This window comes from Camelus dromedarius, chromosome 4 (assembly GCF_036321535.1).
Source record: "Camelus dromedarius isolate mCamDro1 chromosome 4, mCamDro1.pat, whole genome shotgun sequence".
NCBI lineage: Eukaryota > Metazoa > Chordata > Mammalia > Artiodactyla > Camelidae > Camelus > Camelus dromedarius.
The window spans coordinates 81,554,045-81,579,128 of NC_087439.1; the positions used below are offsets into that span (position 1 = coordinate 81,554,045).

General features: G+C 41.7%; 1 protein-coding gene across 4 annotated transcripts in view; it reads left to right on the plus strand.

The window, feature by feature from the left end:
• Positions 1-17,802, plus strand: part of TTLL4 (tubulin tyrosine ligase like 4) — a 33,600-nt gene extending 15,798 nt beyond the window's left edge. For 2 of the 4 annotated variants that reach the window (XM_031452189.2, XM_031452190.2), the window contains exons 5-19: positions 529-650; positions 1,086-1,196; positions 1,558-1,634; positions 2,346-2,537; positions 2,642-2,724; positions 2,957-3,085; positions 4,125-4,247; positions 5,027-5,125; positions 5,448-5,582; positions 5,998-6,135; positions 7,448-7,550; positions 8,194-8,404; positions 8,548-8,618; positions 9,188-9,273; positions 9,596-17,802. In XM_031452189.2, coding sequence (XP_031308049.2) covers positions 529-650; positions 1,086-1,196; positions 1,558-1,634; positions 2,346-2,537; positions 2,642-2,724; positions 2,957-3,085; positions 4,125-4,247; positions 5,027-5,125; positions 5,448-5,582; positions 5,998-6,135; positions 7,448-7,550; positions 8,194-8,404; positions 8,548-8,618; positions 9,188-9,273; positions 9,596-9,854 — 1,939 coding nt within the window. In that variant the 3' untranslated portion in view covers positions 9,855-17,802. The remainder of the gene's footprint in view (positions 1-528; positions 651-1,085; positions 1,197-1,557; positions 1,635-2,345; positions 2,538-2,641; positions 2,725-2,956; positions 3,086-4,124; positions 4,248-5,026; positions 5,126-5,447; positions 5,583-5,997; positions 6,136-7,447; positions 7,551-8,193; positions 8,405-8,547; positions 8,619-9,187; positions 9,274-9,595) is intronic. The other 2 variants (XR_004136855.2, XM_064485181.1) reach the window with 2 other exon arrangements.
• Positions 17,803-25,084: the final 7,282 nt, after the last annotated feature.

The following is a 25,084-nucleotide window of genomic DNA, read 5'->3' on the forward strand; positions in this document are numbered from 1 at the left end:
AGATAAATATAAAATGAGTTAAAAGTATCACTATTCCTTTTCTTTCTGTTGCTTTTCTCTCTTTTTCTTTTAAAAAATCTCTATACCTCTTCTTAGGTCTTTTCTCTCTTTTCTGCTTTTCCTCCTTTTAGTTATCCATATCTTTTTTTTTTCCCCTCCTCATTTATTTCTTTTTGTCTTGGTATAGCAGATTCCTCTACTAATATCCTCTTAAACTCATTACCTGCTCTCAGAGCCACTCTTTTCAGGGGCCTCCCCAGCCTGTGGCTTGTCACAGGAAATTTTGGAGCTGTGTCACAAAATGAAGTATTGGAAAACTTTGTCTTTAGGTGACATTTAATGGTGTGGCTGTGTCTAGGTTAGCTCTAGCACCTTATGGATTAGTATTTGCAAAATAATTATTGAGAACTTGGCTTTGTAAAATCACAACTTTAAAGATAGCACCCTGAAAGAAATGATATGTAATAGTAATAGCCCCCAGGGCTGTGGCTTTCCCTTTCTCTACCACGTATCTGTTTTTCTTCTTAGGAACTGCATGGAGATTCTGACCAAACCCCTTTCCAGTGAGAAAGTTATCCGACCAGCCCTCATCTACAGTCTTTTTCCCAACGTGCCCCCTACCATCTATTTTGGCACTCAGGATGAGAGAGGTAAATCTGGCCAAGTGTCAGACTAGAAGAGCCTCCAGGAGAAGGGTGCTGGTGAAGTTGGGAGGAGGTGGCAATAGGGTGGAAGCAGCTTTTCAGAATGGCTGTATTGGTGCTTGGTTCCCAGCCTGGTTCACCAGTCCAATGTGGGGATCTTTATCTTGTCCATCCTGTAGCCAACCCTCTCAGCGCCATAATCTCATGCTTCATTCTTGCCTTCTAAACTTGTATCTTTCCCCTTTCAACCTCCTCTCCTCTGAGTGTTCTTCATTTCTGTGTAGCCCCTTTCTTCCCCAAAGTGTGCTCCTTTGAAACTGATATGGAACAATATGTAGTGACTTGCGTAACTAGGGAAGGTTGAATAACAGTGCCGTCTTTTTCCTCTTCTCACCATGACTCTCCTGCTCTTCGCAACCCCCCGCCTCCGCTTTCCCCTAGTTGAGAAACTCCCCTGGGAGCAGAGGAAGCTGCTCCGGTGGAAGATGAGCACAGTGACCCCCAACATTGTCAAGCAGACCATTGGACGGTCCCACTTCAAGATCAGCAAGAGTGAGTCACTTGCCTTATTGCGAGCCTGTCTTCTGCCCCAACGGATGGGTTTTGGGCAGGATAAGAGCCCTAGATACTTCCTGCTATATGGGGACCCTGTCCTGAAGTTCCCAACTTCATAGGAGTACATAGTTCTGAAATCCCTCCAGGCCAGAGCCTAATCATCAGAATTGGAAGACAGAGGGCCATTGTTCTTCTCTTGACCCCAGGGCCTCCTGTAGGACAGCTCCATGGCAACTCTTAGAAAACTGGGGCTGGGAGCTATGCCCAGGCCCAGAGGTATTCCTAGGGCCTCTGATCCTCTCTCTGTCCTGGGGACTGAGCTGCTAGTAGGCCTGATTTCCTGATGTACCTTCTGTAGGAAATGATGACTGGCTGGGCTGCTGGGGTCACCACATGAAGTCTTCTAGTTTCCGATCCATTCAGGAGCATCAGAAGGTAGGGACCCTTTCTGAGCCGCTCTTCCCCTGGACTTTGGACTGGGCAAGAGGAGGTTGGTAGTGGAAGTAGGGGACAAGGAGGATAACTGCGGAGAAGTCAAGAAGGCTTACAGAGGAGTGGGGGAAGTACAGGAGGAGAGTGCAGTGTGAGACCCCAGTAGATCATGCATGTCTAGTCATTAAGCTGCAGTGTCTTAGACTGTCACAGCCTCTAAAAGACCCTTTTTTCTCTAATGTGTCTTGAGATGGAGTGTCTGTTTTCAGTTTATTATGTTTCTCCTATAACCACAGCATATTGCCTATGTTCCTCCAAGCTTAGTATGTGTAAAGAGGACTCTGGTCTCCTCTTGGAATGAATAGTCCCTTATCCCCCCAGGTGCTTTCCTCTCTTTGTCCCATAGGTATAGAAAAAGACTTAACAGCTTTTTCTATGCTCTTAAGGTGAATATTATGTCTGTCTTAATTACTATTTTATGTTGTGAACTATTGGCTTCTAAAGAGCACTAAATTTTGTTTTGTTTGTGTTTTAATCATCTTTTGGTGAGTGCTCAGTAGCTGAATACTTAAGGACTTTTAGATGGTGATAATAAGATGGAACAAGAGCTTAGATTGTTGCTAAGGAAGTTCAAATGGTATAGTCTTACTGTCTTCCTTATGGTCTCATCTGGGCCCTCTTTCTCCCTGCTCCCACCCTTTGTCCCTTCTGTAGCTAAACCACTTCCCAGGTTCATTCCAGATTGGGCGAAAGGACCGACTGTGGCGGAACCTGTCCCGCATGCAGAGCCGCTTTGGCAAGAAGGAGTTCAGTTTCTTCCCCCAGTCCTTCATCCTGCCCCAGGATGCCAAGCTCCTGCGCAAAGCCTGGGAGAGCAGCAGCCGCCAAAAGTGGATTGTTAAACCAGTGAGTGGATCACAGTGAGTGGATCTCAGGCCAGGGCCTGAGAGTGGGAACAATGGGGTGTCAGGCTGGGTACAAATCTTCTCTCCTCTCCACTTGACTTCTAGCCAGCATCCGCTCGAGGCATTGGCATCCAGGTCATTCACAAGTGGAGTCAGCTCCCCAAGCGAAGGCCCCTTCTAGTACAGAGGTAAGCCTGTCTCCAGCTGAGATCCTGCTCCCCTTCTTCCCATCTTCTCAGCGTAGAAGTTCCCTTCTCATGATGCTTTGTCCTTTGTCCTCCCAGTCAAAGACCTTCCTCAGCCAACCCTTTTAAGGTCTTTATCCCCAGGGGACTGTTAGCTGGCTTTTGCCATGGCTCAATTACCCACTGAGCTGTAGCTTATCTTTCCTGTCCTTGAAGTTGGCATTTCCCCGTATAGGTATCTCCACAAACCCTACCTCATCAGCGGCAGCAAGTTTGATCTGCGAATCTATGTTTACGTCACCTCCTACGATCCTCTTCGGATTTACCTCTTTTCAGATGGACTCGTCCGCTTTGCCAGTTGCAAGTATGTGGTAGTGGTGAGGCCTCACCTTGACAGCTTTGGGTATTTGCTTTCCCTCCAGGGAGGGAAGCTGGAGGACACCAAACAAGAAAATAACCAATGTTTTGGTAGTTTTTGTTAGCAAAGAATGTGGAGTGCCTTTGGAAGAACCTAGTCTTCCTTTTCTCCTGTATGTCTCCTTTGCTTTTACATCAAGCACTTCATTTCTGACACTTCTGGTCACCAAATCTGTGGGTTTTTTTCCCCCACGTGAAGCAATTCTACACAACACCAGATGAGTATCCTACAATTTAACTCAATTCTGACACTACCTGGAGACAGTGTCAGATCCCACAGGTTAAGGGATCAGTTTCACAAGGCTGCCCCTCCCTCCACCACTTCAGGTGCCAGTCTGCTTCTGACCAGTTGGCTGTAAATCAGAGGTGCCCATGATTCCCTCCTTGGGGCCAAGGGTTGGGGGTATCAGTTTAATTAATTTGCTGGAGCAGCTTACAGAATGCAAAAAATCATGTAAAAAATTATTGATCATGAACTCCATTCTCAGCTCTTCTCCCTTAAGAGAATGGGGATTGGTGGGTGCTGAAAATTCCAAGCTTCTAATCATGGCTTGATTTTTCCAGTGACTGGCCCTCATCCAGGAGCCATCCAGAAGCCTACCCAGAGTCACCTGATTAGAATAAAAGACACTCCTATCACTCAGGAAATTATAAGGGTTTCAGGAGTTCCTGTGTCAGAAACTGGAGACAAGGACCAATATATATATTTCTTATTGTAAATCACAGTATTACATGGGGAATGGGAAATAAGGAGGTCCTCTACTTCACTGAATGGGAAGACTCTTCCTGCAGGACTGAGATGAGATCAGTTAGGAGATGAGCTTAGCTATGGTGTTCTAGAAACCTTTCAGCAGATATGCTTCTCAGGCCCTTGTGCATCTGAAGATCTGTCCACTTGTCTTTTACCTCCTCAGGACTTGGGAAAATGTTTGGGCCGTTATCCATCTATCTCACCATCTTACCTCTGCCTTTCTTCTCACTTTCAGGTATTCCCCTTCCATGAAGAGCCTCGGCAATAAGTTCATGCACCTGACCAACTACAGTGTCAATAAAAAGAATTCTGAGTACCAGGCCAATGAAGATGAAACGGCCTGCCAGGGCCACAAATGGTACCCAGACAGTGTCCCTGTCAAGTGGAGGCCTAGAGGATCACAGAGTTCTGGGGTTTGGGGAGGTGGGTGGGGGGAGTGGTAAGTGGAGGATTAATATAAGGCCCAAAGATTATATAAACGCTTGGCAATTCAGAATTGGTCTGTTTGCATCCAAACTCATCTCTAACTTAATTCAAACCATCAAAAGAAAATTTATAAGGAAAATACCTTTGGGCTACTTACTCCTTTTTCTTTTTCTTTTCTCTCTCTCTTTTTTTCTTTTCCATTGTGGTTTATTTCAGGATATTGAATGTATTTCCCTGTGCTATGCAGTAGGACCTTGTTGTTTATCTATTTTATATGTAGTAGTTTGTATTTGTTAATCCCAAACTCCTAATTTATTCCTCTCCCATCCCCTTTCCCCTTTGGTAACCATAAATTTGTTTTCTGTGTCTGTGAGTCTGCTTCTGTATTGTAAGTAAGTTCATTTGTATCATGTTTTAGATTCCACATATAAGTGATGTCATATGATGTTTGTCTTTCTCTGACTGACTTCCTTCACTTAGTATGATAATCTCTAGGTCCATCCATGTTGCAAATGGCATTATTTCATTCTTTTTTATGGCTGAGTGTTGTTTCATTATGTATATATCACATCATCTTTATCCATTCATCTGTTGGTGGACATTTAGGTTGCTTCCATGTCTTGGCTACTATGAATAGGGCTTTCTTTCTTTTCTTCATCACTCAGTCAGAGAATATAACCCCAGATACTCCCTTCCCTCCCTGCTTTACAGGGCACTGAAAGCTTTATGGAGCTATCTGAGCCAGAAGGGAGTCAATAGTGATGCCATCTGGGAGAAGATAAAGGATGTTGTTGTCAAAACCATCATCTCGTGAGTCACACTGCCACCCTGGGTGTGGGGTCTGCCGCTGAACCCTCTTTTTCTGGGGCCTCCAAACTGCTGTGCTGCAGACTTTTGACCATGCTGTGTTTCTATTTTTGAGGACAGGGAATAGAAAGAAGTGGATAGATTTAAATTCTGCCCTTCTACTGAACTTCATCCCCAGAAGCTGGCTCCAGGTCACAGACATCTCTTGAGAGCTTCTTTTTCAGGGTTGCTTCTGTCCATCTCTGGGCTACTCCTTTGGCAGGGCAGCTCTAGGTAGGGCCTCTGAGAGGAGCTGAGCTGAATACTTTCACCTCCCTGTGACCAGGTCAGAACCCTACGTAACCAGCCTGCTGAAGATGTATGTGCGGCGGCCCTACAGCTGCCACGAGCTCTTTGGTTTCGACATCATGCTGGATGAGAACCTCAAGCCCTGGGTCCTAGAAGTGAACATCTCCCCAAGGTAGGTGGTATTCTCAGAGCACTCTCAGTAGAACCTGTTGTATTCTTATGATCCTGTTTCTGCTCCAGTCTTGCTGACTTGGGGAAGACCTTTCCTTCACTAGAATTTTTTTTTCTTCATGGTCTTGTTTGTTTACCCATTCCCTTATTCTTTGCCATTATCTCAAGGTTCCCTGAGGATGGAGAGAGACTGTTAAAAGTTGCTCTTTTGAACTTGATTCCTACTGCATACTTTTCCCCTCTCAAACCAAGGTCATGGGCAGGATCCACCCTGAGTGAGGTTATTCACTATTTGTGGGCCAAGAAGACCCCCATGATGGTGCTCATGAGTTTGGATGTAAATGGGGCTAGCACTGAGTTGGACACGTGACTGGAAATAGGGTGCTTTTATTACTCTTTGCATCCTTTCCCTGAAGCCTCCACTCCAACTCCCCACTGGACATCAGCATCAAAGGCCAGATGATCCGTGACCTTCTGAACCTGGCAGGCTTTGTTCTGCCCAATGCAGAGGATGTCACTTTCAGCTCCAGCAGCTCCAGCAGCTCCACCACCAGGTCAGCCTCCTTGCTTGTCTGCGGCTCAGCTGTCAGCATGAGTGGCTCCGTTGTGACTCTGGGAAGGGATGGTGTCTGGGAGTTCCCTCCTGCTTGGTCTCCCTTGCTGCTCAGTCTGCCCCTGCAGTATACCCACTGACCACTGCCAATTCAGTGCTCTTTAAAGCATGTTTGGTTGATTACTTCCCTACTCAGGAGTCCCCTTAGGGCCTGGGGAATCAGCTTTAGATTTCTCAAGCAGACATTTGAGGCCCAGGCATTCCTTTCTTTACTCCTCTTCCCAGCTCCTGTGCTCTGACAAATTGAATCACTCATAGAATCTCAAGGTTGGAAGGATCCTTAAGGATCCATTAATCCAGTCTCCTCCCTGAAGCGTTCGCTGCCTCTTATTGTTCCCCTATAGTGTCCCCTCCTCTGCTCATGAGGTTTCTTCCTTCTGAAATTCCACTTCAGCCAGGCCTCCCTGTTGTGACTTCACCCATCCTCCAAGACTACCTGAAGGCAGCATCTTCATGAAACCAGCTCAATGTGGTCGCTCTCCTCTACATCCCCATAGCACTCAGAACTGCTCTTGAGGAAAGGGAGCTAATATTTAGTCAGTACTTGCTATGTTTAAGGAAAAACCTATAGCTTATCCTCATAGCAGCCCCATGAAGTTGGTATTAGCATCCTCGGTTTACAGATGAGGAAATGGAAAATCAGTGGGATTAAGTAATTTATCCAAGGTCATTTAGCTACAAAGTTGTAGAGTTGGACTTCAAATCCTAATTTGTTGGTAACAAAACTTGCTTTCCCCACCATACCTTATGGACTTATATTTGGCTCTGTGCTATAGCTGTCATTTGACACTTGCCATTCTGTGAGCTCCTGGGAGGCAATCTTTTTTTCTCTCTCAGTAGTAATTATAGTAATGTGGATGACAAAACTGAGGTGCAGGGAGGTTAGGTAATTTGTCCAGAATGGGGTAGCCAGTAGGGCCAAGCTGGATATTTAGTAAGTGTTCACTAAATTAAACTGAACTGAAGTATACAGCAATTATTCCATGGTCCTCTTTTTTTTTTTTTTCACCATTTAAATGCAATTTAAAGAGTGTGCTTTGTACTCTTAGTTCTTCCACGGCACTTGAGTCTCAGATAGACTACTTGAGTGGAGTGCATTGCACTCAGATCTACTCGAGTAACAATCATCTGTCCATCCTTCTTTGTCTTCTTTTGAGAAAGCTGTCTTCCTGGGCTGGACCCTTTCTCCACATGTCCTCAGGATGTGAAGCTGCTGACCTTGCCCTTTGCCCCCTTTCCACCCCCTGCCTTAGCCTGCCCAGCTCCCTCAGGGACAGATGTCAAATGGCCCCCGAGTACTTCACTGCACAGAAGATGAAGAAAGCCTATTACCTAACCCAGAAAATTCCTGATCAGGTAGGAGACTGCCTTCACCCCAGTAGCAGCAGAAATATTCCCTGGTCAAACCTGGGCGACCCGAAGGCAAGCAGCTTTTTTTCCCTCTGGGGCAGGGCTTCCTATGATCCCCCGATGTGCAAGGATTTGTTGGCATGTATGTCACTCCAAGAGAAAGTTGATGGCCTTTATTATGCGTTCAGCAACCACTGCTCTTACCTAAATGCTGTACCAGCTCACCCTTCTTGTCAGAGCCATAGACCCTTTGGGTTTCTTTCCCTGAGGGGCACTGAGCCCTTGGAAGGCTTGATTTTCTCAGAGCAGATGAGGGAGCCAGATGGAAGAGGGGGAGACACAAGGCTATGGCCAAATCTGAGTTGCTGGATTCTGATCTTGACTTCATCCAACAAATCACTGAGTCTCTGTGCCCCCATGGCTCTTCTCACCCTGACCAAGAGTCTCTTAATTTCCCAGCTAAGCTCAGTAGGCTTGGGAATGGATGAGGCCCAGAGCTAGCCCATCAGGCTGCCTTGGTGGTCCTTTGAGAGTGAGTCATGGAGCCTTAGGACCCCAGAGCTGTACTCCTGGTCCCCCAGCTTCTTGACTCTCTGCCTCTGGCTTACACTCTCTGCCACCCTTTTCCTCCCTGTTCCTTGGGCCATAGGACTTCTATGCATCTGTGCTGGATGTCCTAACACCAGATGATGTTCGGGTTCTGGTCGAGATGGAGGATGAGTTTTCTCGCCGTGGACAATTTGAACGAATTTTTCCTTCTCGAATCTCTTCTCGCTATCTCCGCTTTTTTGAGCAGCCACGATATTTCAACATTCTCACCACTCAATGGGAACAGAAGTACCATGGCAACAAGCTCAAAGGTGATGTGTCCCCGCTGCCCACATGAAGCCATGTTTAATGAGAGATTAAATCCCAGTAGACCAAGAAATGGGCCTCTCTGGCAAGAAAAATAGACCAGTTGATTCCACTCTCTTAAGTCCCACCCTTGTTAATCTTGTCCTAGGAGTAGATCTGCTTCGGAGTTGGTGCTACAAAGGGTTCCACACAGGAGCCATCTCTGAATCTGCTCCAGTGGTGAGTGATGCTATTGGGGTGCAAGGGGACAGCTCCACCTCAGGCTTTTCCCTCTTCCACCTTAAGAATGCAGTGGAAGTTGGGTGTAGGTCCAGACCCTCTCACTTCTTCCCAAAGTCCTGCAGGCCTGTGTGTTTCATGACCCTTCCCTTTCAAGGAATAATTGCCTCCAGGATTCCCTAGATGCCTTTCTTTCAAGGATCAAAAGTACTTCGTAGACTCTTACAGTTGATAATGATCAATTATAGAAACTACATATGCATGCTGACCCAGACTGAGGGCATGCACTCTAAATAAAAATAGAAGCGGTGTGAGGTAGTGAAAACAAAAAAGAAAGAAAGAAAGAAAGAAAGAAAAAGAAAGAAAAGAAGTACTTTATAGCCTCAACTTCTTGTCTGGATCATGAGAGAACCAAGATTTTTCCCCATATAGGCCCATGCCTGCAGGGTAGGGAAGCGATGAGCCCTTTGTTCCTGCAGGGGTAGAGCTGGGAAAGTGTCTTAAGACCCAAACACTCTCCCCTGACCTCTGCCTAGCCCTTTTGGCCTCATTATTTCCTTTGCTTTTAGTGGTCTCTCCCAACATCAATTCTGACTGTCCCAAAGGGCAATGTGACACTCAGTGCTTTCTCCAAATCAGAGACTGGCAAGCTGGGGTGAGTGCTGCCCGGGAAAGGGAAGGGTGTTGGGTGTGAGTTCAGGGAGTTTTCTTCCTTCCTCTCTTCCCAGACTATGATGAGATCAGCATTCTTCAGTTAGGGGTTGGTGGGAATATCAGATTATGGAGCCACGATATCCTCTTCCTGGTGCCCAGTGAAGCTGAGCTGGAGCACAAAATCATCCACAGAAGCAGGCACTTTCAGTTGTACTGACATGAATGTTGTAAACGCCTAGTCTAGACTCTGAAGGTAGCAGATTGTGGGTTAAAGTCTCAGCTATGCAGTCTCAGTCCTTTCTCTCCCAACCTGTTCCCTTCAGAAAACATGGCTCCTCCGAGGGAAACATACCACTCTCTGAAGATGGGACCATGCCCAAGCCCAAGAAGATCCAAGCTGGCGTTTCCCTTTTCTCCAGGAAACCCAATTCCTCAAAGAACAGTGAGGACACCGGCAAAGAGCCTGGCCTTTCCACCCAGATGTTACCTGTGATCAAGTACTCTGGGCAGACTTCGAGACTCTCTGCTTCCCCCACCTCCCAGTCAACTGGTGACTCCCTCCTGGCTGCTGTGAGCCCATGACTGGCCTCTCTCCCCTAACCTGCCCAGGCGCACCAGCATTAGCTACCTCATGGGAACCGGCCAGCCGGCCAGCCTGAGCCCCCACCCCCTCCACCTTGCCCCTCTTCAGAGTATCTTTTGAAGTGGTTGAATTGTAGAAATGGGTATCTGGTGGGCTGGAGGGGTGGTGGGGACGGGGAGAAGGTGAGGAAGGTTCACTGGCTGACACCTCATATCTCAGCAGAGAAGCCAATGATGGCCACTCAGCCTTATAAAGCAGGGTTTGGTTTCTACCTTCAGAGAGCCATGTGTGGTTTGTTTTAGGCCTTGGTGCAGTGATTGAGTTACAGCTCAAGAGGAGAAAACATATTGAACATATTTGGGCCTGAAGTCCCTTGCTCTGTAATGACTCTGAAAGTCATTATTTCCTAAGGTTTCCTCGTCCCTCCTCCCCAACCCCCTGTCCTGAGGAGCCACTTTCAGGAACCTTCAGACCTCCTCAGTAGATAGGCAGCGGCCATGGCATGCTGAACCGATCTCCTGTCATCCTAGTCTTGGGGGAATCACCACCTCCAGATCATTTGTGCTTCATATACTCACCCAGCCAATAGCGCTAGATCTTCCTACTCTGACCTTACATCACTCCTTGTTCAACCTTCTGGACTGCTCTCTCATGGATGTTACCTCTTCAGCTCTTGGCTTTCTGTGAGATGAGAGTTTCTGTGAACTTTGTGAATTTCCCATGGCCTTAGTAAAGGAGCCCAGATAATCCCAATTGCTGTTGCCTTTGTCCATATTTCAGAGGGTGCAATCCAAGAGGAGGGTAGAAGGAGCTGTGGTTTGCCCTGATTTCCCGATTTCCCAGGTTGCTAGGGCAGACTAGTGGCCTGGCAGGTGGGTTTTAGGAGTAGTCACTGCTGTGGAATGGGCTTCCAGTCAGGCTCTGGACTAAACTCTTGTGCTCTGAACTGGATCTGCCTCCGTCCCCAAGATTCAGTAAACAGTGAGTTTTCAATTAATGCTGACCCCCACTGCGTGAACTGTACGTACGGAGATCTCACAGGACACGCACAGCTTAACCAGAACCTCTACTTCTCTCGTGGGCTAGAGTGGAGCCCCGGGGGAAGCCCAGGTGAGAGAGTTTAGATCAGAAAGGTTGTTTTCTCTTGGGATATGATCCTTCTTAACTGGACACTTCCTGGTTGTCCCTCGCCCCCCTCCCCAGACCTACAGTCCCTTTACTTCATTTTTTAGCAGTGGGGCCCAACACAAGCCAACTGGTCCCCTAATTCTGACACTCAAATTTTCTCTTTTGCGTATCAGGCAGGAAGCTCTGCTCATGGTCTCATCCTGGGGTTTCTCTGCCTTCATTTTTGAGCTTTGCAGAGATGGAAATTACATTGCTTCATGGCTCCAGGATTTCTGTGGTGAGTTGGGATGGAGCTCTGGAAAAATCACTGAGAGGCCTGACTGGGTTCAAGGCCGCACAGTTAATGTATGAAGGTCATGTTGACAGTTGTGAAGAAAGCTTGATGGCACAAAGTCCAGGGACATTGCTGCTCAGTGGTAAGAACTTCAAAGTTAGGCCCGCAAGAGAGGTCCTGGACAGTCCTGTTAAAGCTCTTCTGATAGAGTTGAAGCCAGCTCCCTCTTGCCCTATGTGGGTGCAATATTTTAGTGCAAATATTAAAACAAACTTTGTGACAAGGTAATAAGCAGCCTTCCTAAGAAAACTAGCCACCTGCTTAAGCAGTTTTGTTGTGGCTGATCCTCTGGTGCCAGGGGTTAGGTGTGGAGGCCTGACTGAGCTGTGCTACTCCCTGGCAACCAGCTTCAATTCTTTGCCTTCTGAGAATCCCCAGATGGTACAAACAATCCATTTCCATTCCCATAACTGCAGAGGGACCAGCATTGTAGCACGATGGGAAGCAGGGCAGTGGGCAGCAAGGAAGGGCTTCTGAAATTAAATGAGTGATGAAAATAGAATATTCTTAGTAGATTAAAACATGTTTGCACATACTTATAATTTAAAATTTTCATCACCTTTGTGTATCTAATAGGTGTGAGTGTGTTGCTGGGTAGGAGAAAGGAATGAGGTGTGTGTATCATACTTCCCTTTCAACCTTGAAAGAAAGTTAAATCTTGCTTATTCAGCATCCGGCATAATACACTTAGCAATGAATACCTGCAATATAAGGTATTTGGCTAAATAAGGAATTTGGGGGAAGCAATGAGATTTGGGGGAAAGTTTAAATTTGAGGGTATAGTAGAGTAAATGTTTGTCAGAACATGTCAGTTTTTACCTAACTTGGTAATATACCCAGTCCCTGTTTGGAGAAAGGGGAGTGAGTGCTCCTGAGTCAAGGAATGAAGTATACAGGGTATTTCTGAGACAGTGGAGTAAGGATTTGGGATATTGGGGCAAGGACAGTGGTCATTGTTTATTCACTTCAAATTCACTCAAGGTTGATCAGAAACTAAGGAGCTTAGAATGAATACTTAATCAAGAGGTGGCATGGCGATAGGAAAAGAACATAGACCTTGGAGTCTGACCTTGGGTACAGACCTCAATTCTGCTGTGTAGACTTGGGCATGTCATCTAAGTTTTTAAATAATGAGAACTTAATACCTACATTGCAAGGTTGTGAAAATTAAGCAAAACATAGTAAAAGCACCTAGAACGTAGAGAGGACTTAATACACGGTTTTTCCTTTCTCCATTTTCTATCCAAATCCAGTTCTTTGGGTAGGGAAAGGCAGGCAAGAAGTGTAAAACCCTTTCCACGAGGGAATGAAGCAGCTGTAGAAACATTACAGAAGTGAAGAAGGCCAGAACAGGGCCTTCACCCCTACCTTCACCCCAGTGCACACAGAAACCCTATCACCATTATTGAGTCTACTGTTTCACTCTTTGTGGAGGATTTATTTCTTTGGTTAAATATTTCACAGACAGAAAGCAAAGTAAAAGTATGCGAATTGGGGTTCTTCAGTCCTATTCTGCAAGAAGTTTTGATAAGAAAGGGAGAGCAGGGGAGTACCAGGTGCATGGGGGCTGGAGATGAGGAGCAGGTACAGAAAAGAGAGACCTTGAACTGGAGCCAAAAAGGCACCGACGAAACAGCTGTGCCAATGGACACTTGTTACAGGTATGTTCTTATGACTTTAGGCTATTTAGTTGAGGGTGATTGTCCCTCCTGTCACCCTAGCGAACTTGGCCTTTTAAATCCCCCTTTGGCAGTATGCACCCTCGTTAATGTCAGGCTCCTTTGACTTGACTGTTGATCAGCCTTGGAGCATTGAGAGCTGAAGCAGCCTCATGTTGTTCTTGGCAGATTTCTCAGAGGTAGAATATACATGAAGGATCAATAGCAGGGTCAGCGTTTACCAAAACCCATTTGTGCCTTAATTTTTATAATGGACTGAGTAAGACACATGGAATGCTAAGGACTGTCATGGAGAAATTAACACAGTTTTGAAAAAATAATGTCTAAGTTTCAACTAGTAAAGTGGGGAGACCAAAGCCTACTTCGTAGGGTGGTTACGAGGGTTCAGTGAGGGGTGGGGGAGGGGGGTGTCCATAAAGCACCTAGCAAAGTGCCTGATACATATATAGTGCAGATTTTACATAGATTCTAAAACAGAAAAAACCCAAAACAGTAACATCACCAAAAACATTTTCATAAAGTAACAATAACATGCTATGTAACAGCATGTTACTATTACAGGGGTATTATGAGACTATTACAATAGCATGTTGCTGTTACAAAACAGTGATAAAATACACTTTGATTCTGAACATGGAACAGCAAACTAGGTAATTTAGTCAAGATAATTAGAAAGATTGGAGCCCTTAACATTAGTTGTCAGGGAAGTGCAATTAAAACTATAATTATGCAGGCTGAGGAGCCAATGGGGTAAAGCTACCATCTGTGGGGTTATGACTGAACCTCTAAATAAGAATCCCACAAAGGCAGAACCATAAGGGCAAGTGTGGCTAAGCCTCCTTTGGCTGACCCCACAGTTCCTGCTAGATTCAGGCAGCCCTCCCTCCGCCATGAGGCCTGAGCAGAGAGCCTCTAGTCCAGATGGAGGAGGCTGCTCCCTCGCATGTCACATTCCTGGGGAACCTGGTGCTAAACCATTCGTAGACAATCTGCTTCTGGGTCAAGTTTGCTGTGTCATGGAACAGCTCCCTCACAGATCTATCAAAAGTCAGCCCTCAACATAAAGAGTTTGGGAAAAAATTAAAAGGCTAAATTAAAAAAAAAAACAAACCCAAAAAACAAAAGGAAAAGGAAAACTACGAGGAGACACCACTTACACAGTAGACTAGTTCAAATAACTGAAAATATCAAGTGTCTGAGAATGTGGCGTACATACATTGCTGGTGGGAATGCAAAGTGGTACATTGGAAAACAGCTTGGTAGTTTCTTACAAAGTGAAACACACTCAGCATATGACCCAGCAATTCACTCCTGCTTGCAAATGTTCACAGCAGCTTTATTTGTAATAGCAAAAACTTGGAAACAACCCCAGTATTCAGCAACTGGTGAATGAATAAACCAATTGTGATACGTCTGTTCAATACTACTTAGATATAAAAAAAGAATGAACTGACACAGGCAACAACATGGATGAATCTCAAAAGCATTATGCTAAGTGAAAGAAGCCAGAAACAAAAGACTACATACTTTATGATTCCATTTATATAACATTCTAGGAAAGGCAAACTAGTGACAGAAAGCATGTTAGTGGTGGCCAGAGACTATAGATGGTGGAGGGGAGTGGCTGTTGAGGGGCACATTGGAAATATTCTATATCTTGATTGTGATGGTGGTTATATGATTGTACATTTGTTGAAACTCTGAATTATACACTTGAGATGGATGAATTTTATTGGAAGTAAAGCTGGCTTTAAAAAGGCCAACAAGATAGCATTTCATGATGCATATGCAAGTTAAAACCACAATGAAATAACTCTAGAATAGTTAACATTTAAAAGGCAGCCAAGACCAAATGTTGGAGAGGATGTACAACAATTGGGGCTTTCATATATAATTGTTGTGAGTGTAAAATGGTACAATCACTGTGGAAGTTTCTTATAAGTTAACACATATTTACCTGTGACTCAGCAATTCCACTTCTAGATATTCTCTCCTGGGCTTGATCAAATCATATGTCCCGCCAATTGTGTATTGTAGCTTTTTAATAATAACAAAAAATTGGAAACAACTCAAATGTTCTGAACAGAAAATCAGATGAACTATGGTTTGGAATGCTAGGCAATAAAAAGAAGCAGACCCACTGATTTATGTGACATGAATGAATCTCAAAAATGTGTTGAGTGTAAGAGGGCAGACACAAAAGAATATATATTGTATAGTTCTATTTATGTGGAATTCAAGAACAGAGGACACTACCCTATGGGGATTAAAGTCAGAACAATGGTTCCCTGTGGGAGTTAATGGTATAGTAAGAAAAGGGGCACAAGGGAACTTTCTTGAGTTATGGTAATGCTCTATTCTTGATTGGGATGTTGTAGATAATACACTAGTTAAAACTCATCAAATTGTTCCCTTAATACCTATGCATTAAAGATAGCAATTGTTTAAAATAGAGGTGAAATTGAGGTAACATAAAATTAGCCATTTTAAAGTGACAACTGAGTGGTATTTAGTATATTCACAGTGTTGTGCAACCACCACCTCTATCTAGTTTCAAAACATTTTCATTAACCTAAAAGGATACCAGGGCCCTACTTTCCTACCCCCAGCCCCTGCTTTTGTTTTTCTGTTTCTATGGATTTACCTATTGTGGATATTTCATATCAGTGGAATCATACAGTATGTGATCTCTTGGTGTCTGACTTCTTTCACTTAGCATGTTTTCAAGGTTCATCCACTTTGCAGTATTTATCAGCACTTTATTCCTTTTTATGGCTGAATAATATTACGTTGTATGTATTTACCACAGTTTATCCATTGATCCACTGATGAGTATTTGGGCTATTTCTGTGTTTTGGCTATTGTGAATAGTGCTGTTGTGAACATGATTTTGAGTATGTGTTCATGTTGTATATATGTTTTTGAGTACCTGTTTTCAGTTCTTTTGGATATTCTATTAATTTGCTAGGGCTGTTGTAACAAAGCATCACAATTGGATGGCTTAGAGCAATAGAAATTTATTGTCTCAGTTCTGGAGATTAGAAACCTGAGATCAAGGTGTCAGCAGGGTTTGTTCCTTCTGAGGACTATGAGGGCGAATCTGTTCCATGCCTCTCTCCTAGTTTCTGGTGGTTTGCTGGCAATCTTTGGTATTTCTTGGCTTGTAGACTCATCACCCTGATTTCTGCCCTCATATTCGCACGGCATGTTCCCATGTCCATATCTGTGTCCAAATTTCCCCTTTTCGTGAGAATTCCAGTCATACTGGAATAGGGGCCCACCCTACTCCAGTATGACCTCATCTTAACTAATTACATCTCTGCGCTCTTCCCTAAAAAGGTCACAGTATGATCAGTACTTCAACATAGTATTTGGGGGCACACAGTTCAACCCATCGCAAGCATATACCTAGGAGTGGAGTTCCTAGGTCAGATCAGCTACTGATAATGCTATGTTAATGATGTTATCAGTCTGAGTTTGCAGCTCTCTGGAATAATTATGATAGCCATTGAAGTATATGGTATATTTAGTGTTTGTAGTTCCCTGATGCCTAAATCTGGGAGATTATTTTTCCCCAAAGGTAGCTGCAACACACATGCAATTCTACAACTGACCGTGCCACTCTTTCATCAGGATGTGGAGTCTAATTTCCTTCGCCTTGAATCTGGGGGAGCACACGACAGCTCTGACTGAAAGAGTGTAGCATCACTTTTGAAGCTGGGTCATAAAAGATCATGCAGCTTCTGCCTTATTCTTTGGAACCTTCATGCTTGCAGCCCTGAGCTGCCACATGGTAAATCCTACCCTGCGGCTGCCATGCTATGAGGAAGCCAAGCCACAAGGAAAGGCCATGTGAGGACACTCTGGGCAACAATCCTTGTCTCTGAGTCATCAGGCACTTCCAGATTCTTCCAACCCATGGCCTTTGTGTCTTCCAAGCTGAGGTCTCAGACATAGAACAAAAACAAGTCATTCCCACTATGCCCACTCCAAATTCCTGATCCCCAGCCTCCATACCCATAATAAAATGATTGTTGTTTTAAGTTGCTACATATTTGGGCAGTTTGTCATGCAGCAATAGCGAAAGTCTAACATAAATTTTTGGTTTTACTGTATAGTACTAGAATGTTAGAACACTTTAGCTCCATTTACCCCTTCCTGTCTTTTGCATTATTATTGTGATATTGTGATTTATAAGAAATACACATTTGGTCATTCAGATGACCAAAATATATTTCTCATATACATTTGGTCTTCATCCATGGTTCTGGACTCACAGGTCCCAAGCCTCTTGGAATGTCCTGAGTGATAAGAGCAATAGGAGAATCTTTTGTTATAGTATTTGGTCTCTTGTCCACAGTTCCTGAAAATGCTTTAGAGCCATAAAGGTGAAATGCTTGTCTTGCTAGTCATAACAAGCTCCTTTCCACCACAACTATTTATGTTAGTTAGGTGGCTTTTGGAAAGCACCTAAGGATGAGGGCTGGTTGAAAGGGGAACCAATCATGCGTAGAGGTTGGAACTTTCAGTTCCACCACCTGATTTCCAAGGAGGGGCTGGATGTTGAATCAATCACTGATGGCCAATGATTTAGTCAACCATGCCTATGTAATGAAGCCTCCATAAAAACCCAAAAGGAGGGCTTTCAGAGAGTTTCCAGGTTGGGGACCAGAATGCTTCCATGTGCCACCATGCCAGGGCCAAAGTCCATGGATATAGAAACTCCTTTGTTCCAGCTGGCCCCTTCATCTGTTGATTTGTATCCTTTAATATCCTTTCTAATAAACCAGTAATCTAATGAGCAAATGGGTTTTCTGAGTCTGTGAATCACTAACAAATTAATTAAACCTCAAAAGAGGGTCATGGGAACCTCTGATTTATAGCCAGTTGGTCAGAAGTACAAATAACTTGGATTTGTGACTGGCATCTGAAGTCCAAGGAGGGGGTCATTGAGAACCTCCAATCTAACTGGTTGGTCAGAAGCACAGATAACAACCTGGGCTTGTGGTTAGCATCTGGAGTGGGACTGAGCCCCTAACCTGTGGACTCTGATATTCTCTCCAAGTGGATAGATAGAATTGAGTTGGAGGACACACAGCTAGTGTGGGAACATTGCTTGTTGAAACACCCACTGCCCCACCCCCTACTATTGGAATTGCGTGAGCAGAACCTCTTAATTACTGATGTACATTTTAATTCTTCATATATTGCAAGGCTGCTGAAAGCAACATTCTGTTTTGGGTAGGCTTTTCTCCTTAAATTTTCAGTCTCCCATGCTTGAAGAGTTTAACTAAGGCAGGTGCCTTTCTCTGGGTATCACAGAGCACAGCCATTAAGAACTATACACCTTCACTGATGCCAGAAGGTCTCCCCCAGACCTCAAGAAAAGCAGGAGAGAAACCAAATGCTTTGTATGTTTTTCAACAAAATAATTGATACTTACTGGTTCTGCTAATTTTAGGAGGAAATTGTCTTGCTTTGACATCGGTCTACACTGCACAGTCTTTAAAGGGAAGAAAAGTAATTTATCCAGAGTGAGAATCTTAATTTTACAGGTCAACCAGTAGAGGAACCAGATCAGCAACCATGCTGTCATGCTCCTGGGTGGAAATATTGTAAATAAAACAGGAACTGGTGGTTCTTCCTTCGCTATCTCCCAGAAGCAGGGTGCCCACCCACTCTGCACCTGTGGACTATGGATGAAACTCAGGGTTGGATGAGACTACCAAACTAAGACTCAGAACCTTACTAGAAGAAAAGGATTCAGGCTCCTTGGGAGAAGAAGTAGGATTTTCCTGAGGAAGAGAAGGTAGAGTTTCTCTAGTTTGAGATCTGAAGAAGAGGATGAAAGAGGGACAATAAAACCAAAGTATCAGAGAACCTGGTTAGAAGCATCTTGAAGCACAGAGTCTGGAAGGTCTAGGCCACCAGCTGCCTCCCTTCATGCAACCTGAAGAAGAAGTGAGACTTGACATGTTTGATTCTCCTACATAGTTATTCCCCTCTGGAAATATCTTTACATTTTGCCAAAGGAAGATGTGCTGTTTGGTATGTTGGTCCTGTGAACACTAAGGAGGCTGAGTGGCATGAGATAGAAGGGTCTGTTGTTCCCATCTCCTCCTGGCCTCCAGTGAAGATGAAGGGTCACCCTTGGGTGGACTGTAACTCTGAGCTCCAGGTGGTCATTGCAGTATCAGAGGATGACCTAGAGGCAGCTACTGAAAGCTACATGGCACCAAAGGAATGTTCTAGAGCGAAATGGAAGATCAAATCTTCTGCTGAATCCTGTAATTTAAAGATTGTTGCTCCCAGATAGGAGACAGGGGCATCCAGCAAATTCCTGAGCTATTTAATAAATGATTTTGGAATAATTAGATATTATTTAATTAAATGATGCTAGAATAATTAGATAAGTTAAGACTCTAGGTCACACCAAAACCAAAAATTAATTCCAGGTAGATTGAATTTCTAACTGTGGGAAAAAAAAATGTAGCAGGTAAAAAATGATACTATTGAATACAAGGTAAAATATAGGAGGGATTTTTCCCCCTAATAATCTTGGGGTAGCCCCAAGCAAGATATGAAACCCAGAATTCATAAAAGGGAAAAATTCCAGATTGGACCACACAGAAATTAACAAAAGATACTCTAAATACAGCCAAGATATAGGGAACAGATGACAAGGAGAAAATACTTAAAGTGTACATAACAGACAAAGATTACTCTCTCTAGATAGAAAAAGAATACCAGCAAACCAATAAGAAAAGACAAAAAAATCCAATAGAAAAAAGATCAAAGGACATGAGTAAAGACTTCATAGAATAAATAAAAAGTCAATAAACACATTAAAAAAAAAAACCAACCCTGAGCCTTTATAATATTTAAAGGAATTCACATTAAAGTATCAACATGGTTTTTTTCACCTACAGGTGAAAAAAGGCTTATATAAATATAGAACAAGATTTGAAAGAATATGCACTAAATTATGAACAGTGCTTCATTTTGAAGGAGTATAATTGGGGAAGCAAATCAATAGTCTTTAATTTTGTTACTTTATGTAATTTTTCAAGTGGTGGGATTATGGGTGATTTTTACTTTGAGGATGTTATCCTGTATAATTTAATTCCTTGAAAAGACATGCAAGCATAAATTCTTTTATTTTCAGAAGGTTTGGAAAGTTTTTGTTTATTTGTTTTAATTTTCAAAATTACAAAAATGAGGGGGGAGGGTGCATAGCTCAGTGATAAGAGTGCATGCTTAGCATGCACAAGCTCCCGGGTTCAATCCCCAGTACTTCCATTTAAATAAAGAAGTAAATACATGAATAAATACATAAAAAAATAAACCAAAACAAACAAACAAACCACAAAAATATATGAGTTAAGTAAAAGAATCAGATCAGTTTTTACCTGTTCTCACACCTTAAACCAATTTTTATTCACACTGTTTGTCCTTCTACTTAATTCATGGATATCTTCAGTTATACATTTTCCCCAACATACTTCTTTCTAGATATCCTCTTTCTCCTGAAAATAGAAAAGAAAAGAAAAAAAGAAGGAAAGAAAGGAAAAATAAAGTATTATAGGTATATAAGAATTTAATTATTTTAATCATTATTATTGCTTTCAATAAAGTTTCTGGCCCTGGGTGAGGACCCAAGTGATCAAATCAATAGATAGCAAGACATCACTTTGGGAAACAAGTTTTCTGAAATGTCAAAAGAAAATGTTCTTGCTATGTGACTTTTGAATAAGCCAGTTGATAAAAACAAGATATTACACAATTCCAAGAGTCCAAAAGAGCATGCTGTGAAGTTGTGTCCCTGCCACCTTTGTCCCTGAGGCCAATACTATTATGTGTTTCTTGTGTATCCTTCCAGAATTATTCTATGCATGTGTAAGCACTGGCATATTTATATGGTAGCCTACCATACCACTGTTTTGCATCTTGCTTTTTTAATTAAAAAAATATATCTTGGAAATTGTTATATATCAGTACATCTAGAGCTGTATCATTGTTTTTTAAAGCTGCAAATGATTCCAGTGCATGGATTTACTATAATTTATCTCATTAGTCCCCTACTGATTGGTTTAAGTTGTTTCCAATATTTTCTTTTAATGCTGTAGTAAATATCCTCGTATATTTGTGATGTTGCAAATGTGGAAGTATATTCATAGGAAAAAATCCCTACAAATAGGACTACTGGTTCAAAAGTAAGTGCACTTTCAGCAAAGGAAACTATAAGCAAAACAAAAAGACAACATGTGGAATGGGAGAAAATATTTGCAAATTGTGCAACTGACAGGGGCTTAACTTCCAGAATATACAAACAGCTCATACAACTCAACAGTAACAACAAAAAAATCAAACAACCCAATCAAAAAATGAGCAGAAGACCTAAACAGACATTTCTCCAGTGAAGACATACAGATGGCCAATAGACACACAAAAAGATGCTCAATATTGCTAATTATCAGAGAAAGGCAAATCAAAACTACAATAAGGTATCACCTCACGCCAGTCAGAATGGCCATCATTAAAAAGTCCATAAATAATAAATGCTGGAAAGGGTGTAGAGAAGAGGGAAACCCTTCCACACTTCTGCTGGGAATGTAATTTGGTGCAGCCACTATGGAAAACAGTATGGAGATTCCTTAAAAAACTATAAATATAGTTACCATATGATCCAGTAATTCCACACCTGGGCATATATTTGGAGAAAACTCCAATTTGAAAAGATATACACACCCCAATATTCCTAGAAACATTATTTATAATAGCAAAAACATGGAAGCAACCTAGATATCCATTGACAGATGGTTGGATAAAGATGTGGTATATATATATATATACAATGGAATACTACTCAGCCATAAAAAGAATGAAATACTGCCATTTGCAACAATGTGGATAGACCTAGAGATTAGGATACTAAGTGCGGTAAGAGAGAGAAAGACAAATATCATATGACATCAATTATATGTGGAATCTTAAAAAATGACACAAATGAACTTATTTACAAAACAGAGACTCACAGACAAGGAAAAGAAACTTAAGGTTACCAAAGGAGGAGTCGGTGGGGAGGGAAAAATTAGGAGTTGGGGTCAGCAGATACAAACTACTATGTATAGATAAACAACAAAGTCCTACTGTATAGCACAGGGAACTATATTCAATAGCTTGTAGCAACCTATAATGAAAAAAAATATATATATATATCTGAATCACTATACTGTAAGCCAGAAACTAACAAAACATTAAAAATAAACTATATTTCAGTAAAAAAGTAAGTGCACTTCTAATTTTGAAAGTTCTGTAGCAATTTGCACTCCTTTGAATCTTGATTGAGAGTTTGTTTCCCTACATTCCAAATACATAATGATACCAAGCTTTTGATCTTTGTCAATCTTAAAGGTGAAAAATGGTTTCTTCTGATTTGTCTTTCTTATTATAATAAAGTTGAACATTTTTGCATGTGTTAAAGAGCCATTTATAGTTCCTCTCCTATGAATTATCCATTAATGATGTTTTAGTTTTTATTTCATTTCTTTATTTGCTTTTAAACTTTCATTCAAATTATAAAAATAATTTTTGCTATTTAAAGATTCTCTTTTTAGGTAAGAAAAAAAATCAAGCTACATGGTGTTTATGAGACATACTTCTAAAACAAAATAATCTAGAATGATAGAAAAATAGAGGGATAAATAAAAGATACATCAAACAAATGCATAAAAAATAAAGCAGGAGTAACAACATTAAAGTCAAACAAACCAAATTCAAAGCAATTTAATATTTCAAATGTATAAAAGGTGATACCCATCAAGAATCTATAATAGTTATGAACCTTTATGAACCTAATAACAGATCTTCAACATATAAAACAAAAGCTATTGAAAATACAACAAGAAAAATAGACAAATCCACAAAGCCATATTATTAAAAATCCAGAAATTAACAAACAAGTAGACAAAAATAAGTAAGGCTACAGAGGATTAAAATAAAATAAAATAAAAACACCTTTGTGCACAACTCAGGTTAAAATGGAAATTACAAACTATTGGGAAATGAATGATAGTGAGAAAAATTGTGTACTGAATCTTGCTGGATATGGCCAACATAGTATCATGTGAAAATGTATACCATTAAGTCCATTTATTAGGAAATAAGAAAATTTCATTAAGCAGTCATTTTTTAAGAAAGGTTAAACTATATCAAGAAAATGAACCCAGATAGGGAAAAAAAAATTAAAAGATAAAAGCATAAATTGGATTTCCACTTCTGTTAATATTGAACTCAATTCTCTCTTGAAGAATAACATGAAAAAGCTGAATAAAATATAACCAGCATTTACTTGAAGGCATCAGCATCAGAGAACAAACAAGATAATTACCAGGAGAACCAGGAGAAGACAAAAATCCAGAGGTAAGTTAGGCAATTGGGTACCATTTTCCAATTAGTAGTATTTTCCATTTTCAGAAGAGGAAGCTGAGGAGCTGAGTGGTTTAGTCTTAAAGGGCTGTGTGAAGAATAGCTGGAGTCCATAGTCTTTTATACCAAAATTTTGGATTGGGAACCAAAAGGATTAAGGACTGAAAATAGACTAGTCTCCTAAAGGACTGCAGTTCGGCTTCAAGGCATCTCGTTCCCTGAAGCTGAATTATGGTGATCTTATTTTGCTTGTGCCTTTAGGCAGCTGTCAAACAAAAGTAAATCTTCTTTGAGGAAAATGAAATCATCCTAAGCTTCAAATTGGTTCCACCAGAAACTTAAAGAATACATTTTCTGGTACACAATCAAAAGAAACCACGCTCAGGAAGAAACATGGCAACATGCACAAAAACCACCAGAACTAATGAACAATAGAAACTGTCCTACATGGGTTTTATATACTGGAGTTATTGGTCGTAATCCTTAAAACAACTATGCTTACAAAAGTAAAGGGTATAATAAAAAATAAAATTAAGAATTTTGGCATAAAACTGGAAATACAAAAAAGGACATACATTAAAAAAACTAATCAAAATTGAAAACTGAAAAATATAACAATAGAAATTAAAAATTCAATGGATAGATTTTTAAAAAATTGGACTACAGTCGGTTACAATGTGTCAATTTCTTGTGTACAGCACAATGTCCCAGTCATGCATATACACACATATATTCGTTTTCATATTCTTTTTCTCAATAGATTTAACAGCAGATTAGACACAGCTGAATAGAGAATTAATCAGCTAGAAGAAACAAAATGACAAAAGAACACAGAGAGGGTAAGAGACAGGAAGGGTACAGTCAGAATGTCCAATATATATGTATATATAAAATTTATATATATACAAAATTTGAAGTCCCAGAGGGAGAAGAGAAAAAGAAAAAGGGCAGAAGAAATGTTTGAATGTCTGAAAACCTCCCAAAACTAATGAAAGATATTCAGTCACAGAGTCAAGTAACCCTGTGACCCTTAAAAGGATAAATTAAAAGAAATCCATACCTAGCCGCATCAGGTGTTGGTCTCATTGTTGTTGTCCCCCCTCTGAACTTAATATGCCCTTTCCCCTCCTTCCGCTGCCTGTAAATAAACAATTCTTCAAAAGCTCTTAGAACAACCTTTATCATCCTGCAGGTTCCATTGCTAATGGGTTAATCTTTGACCCTGTGTTGATTTTACATTTGTATGAGTCATGTTTTTAACTTTGAAAATTGTATTTTGAATATACATGTATGAAACAAAGAATTCATGAAATAGCACTTACTCTTCTTGCAATATTTTCTGTACTATGTTATTCTTATCCATCTTATTAAAAAAAAATAGTTTTGTTCACGTTCATTAAATCTGGTCTCAACCTGCAGTTTGAGAAATCTTGCCTTAGCTGACCTGGGAGTGTGCGGATGGTGGGGAGGGAGAGGGGTAGAATTGCATTCAAACAAACAAACAAACAAAAAACCCCGAATATTTACATTTGTTTGTTTTTTGTTTGGCTTCCTCCCTCCAGGAATCATGACACATGGATTTTGGACACATGACCGGATTTTGGTTTTGCGGGTTTTTGCTCTTTCCTCGCTCAGCGATCACACTCTGGGATCACCACCG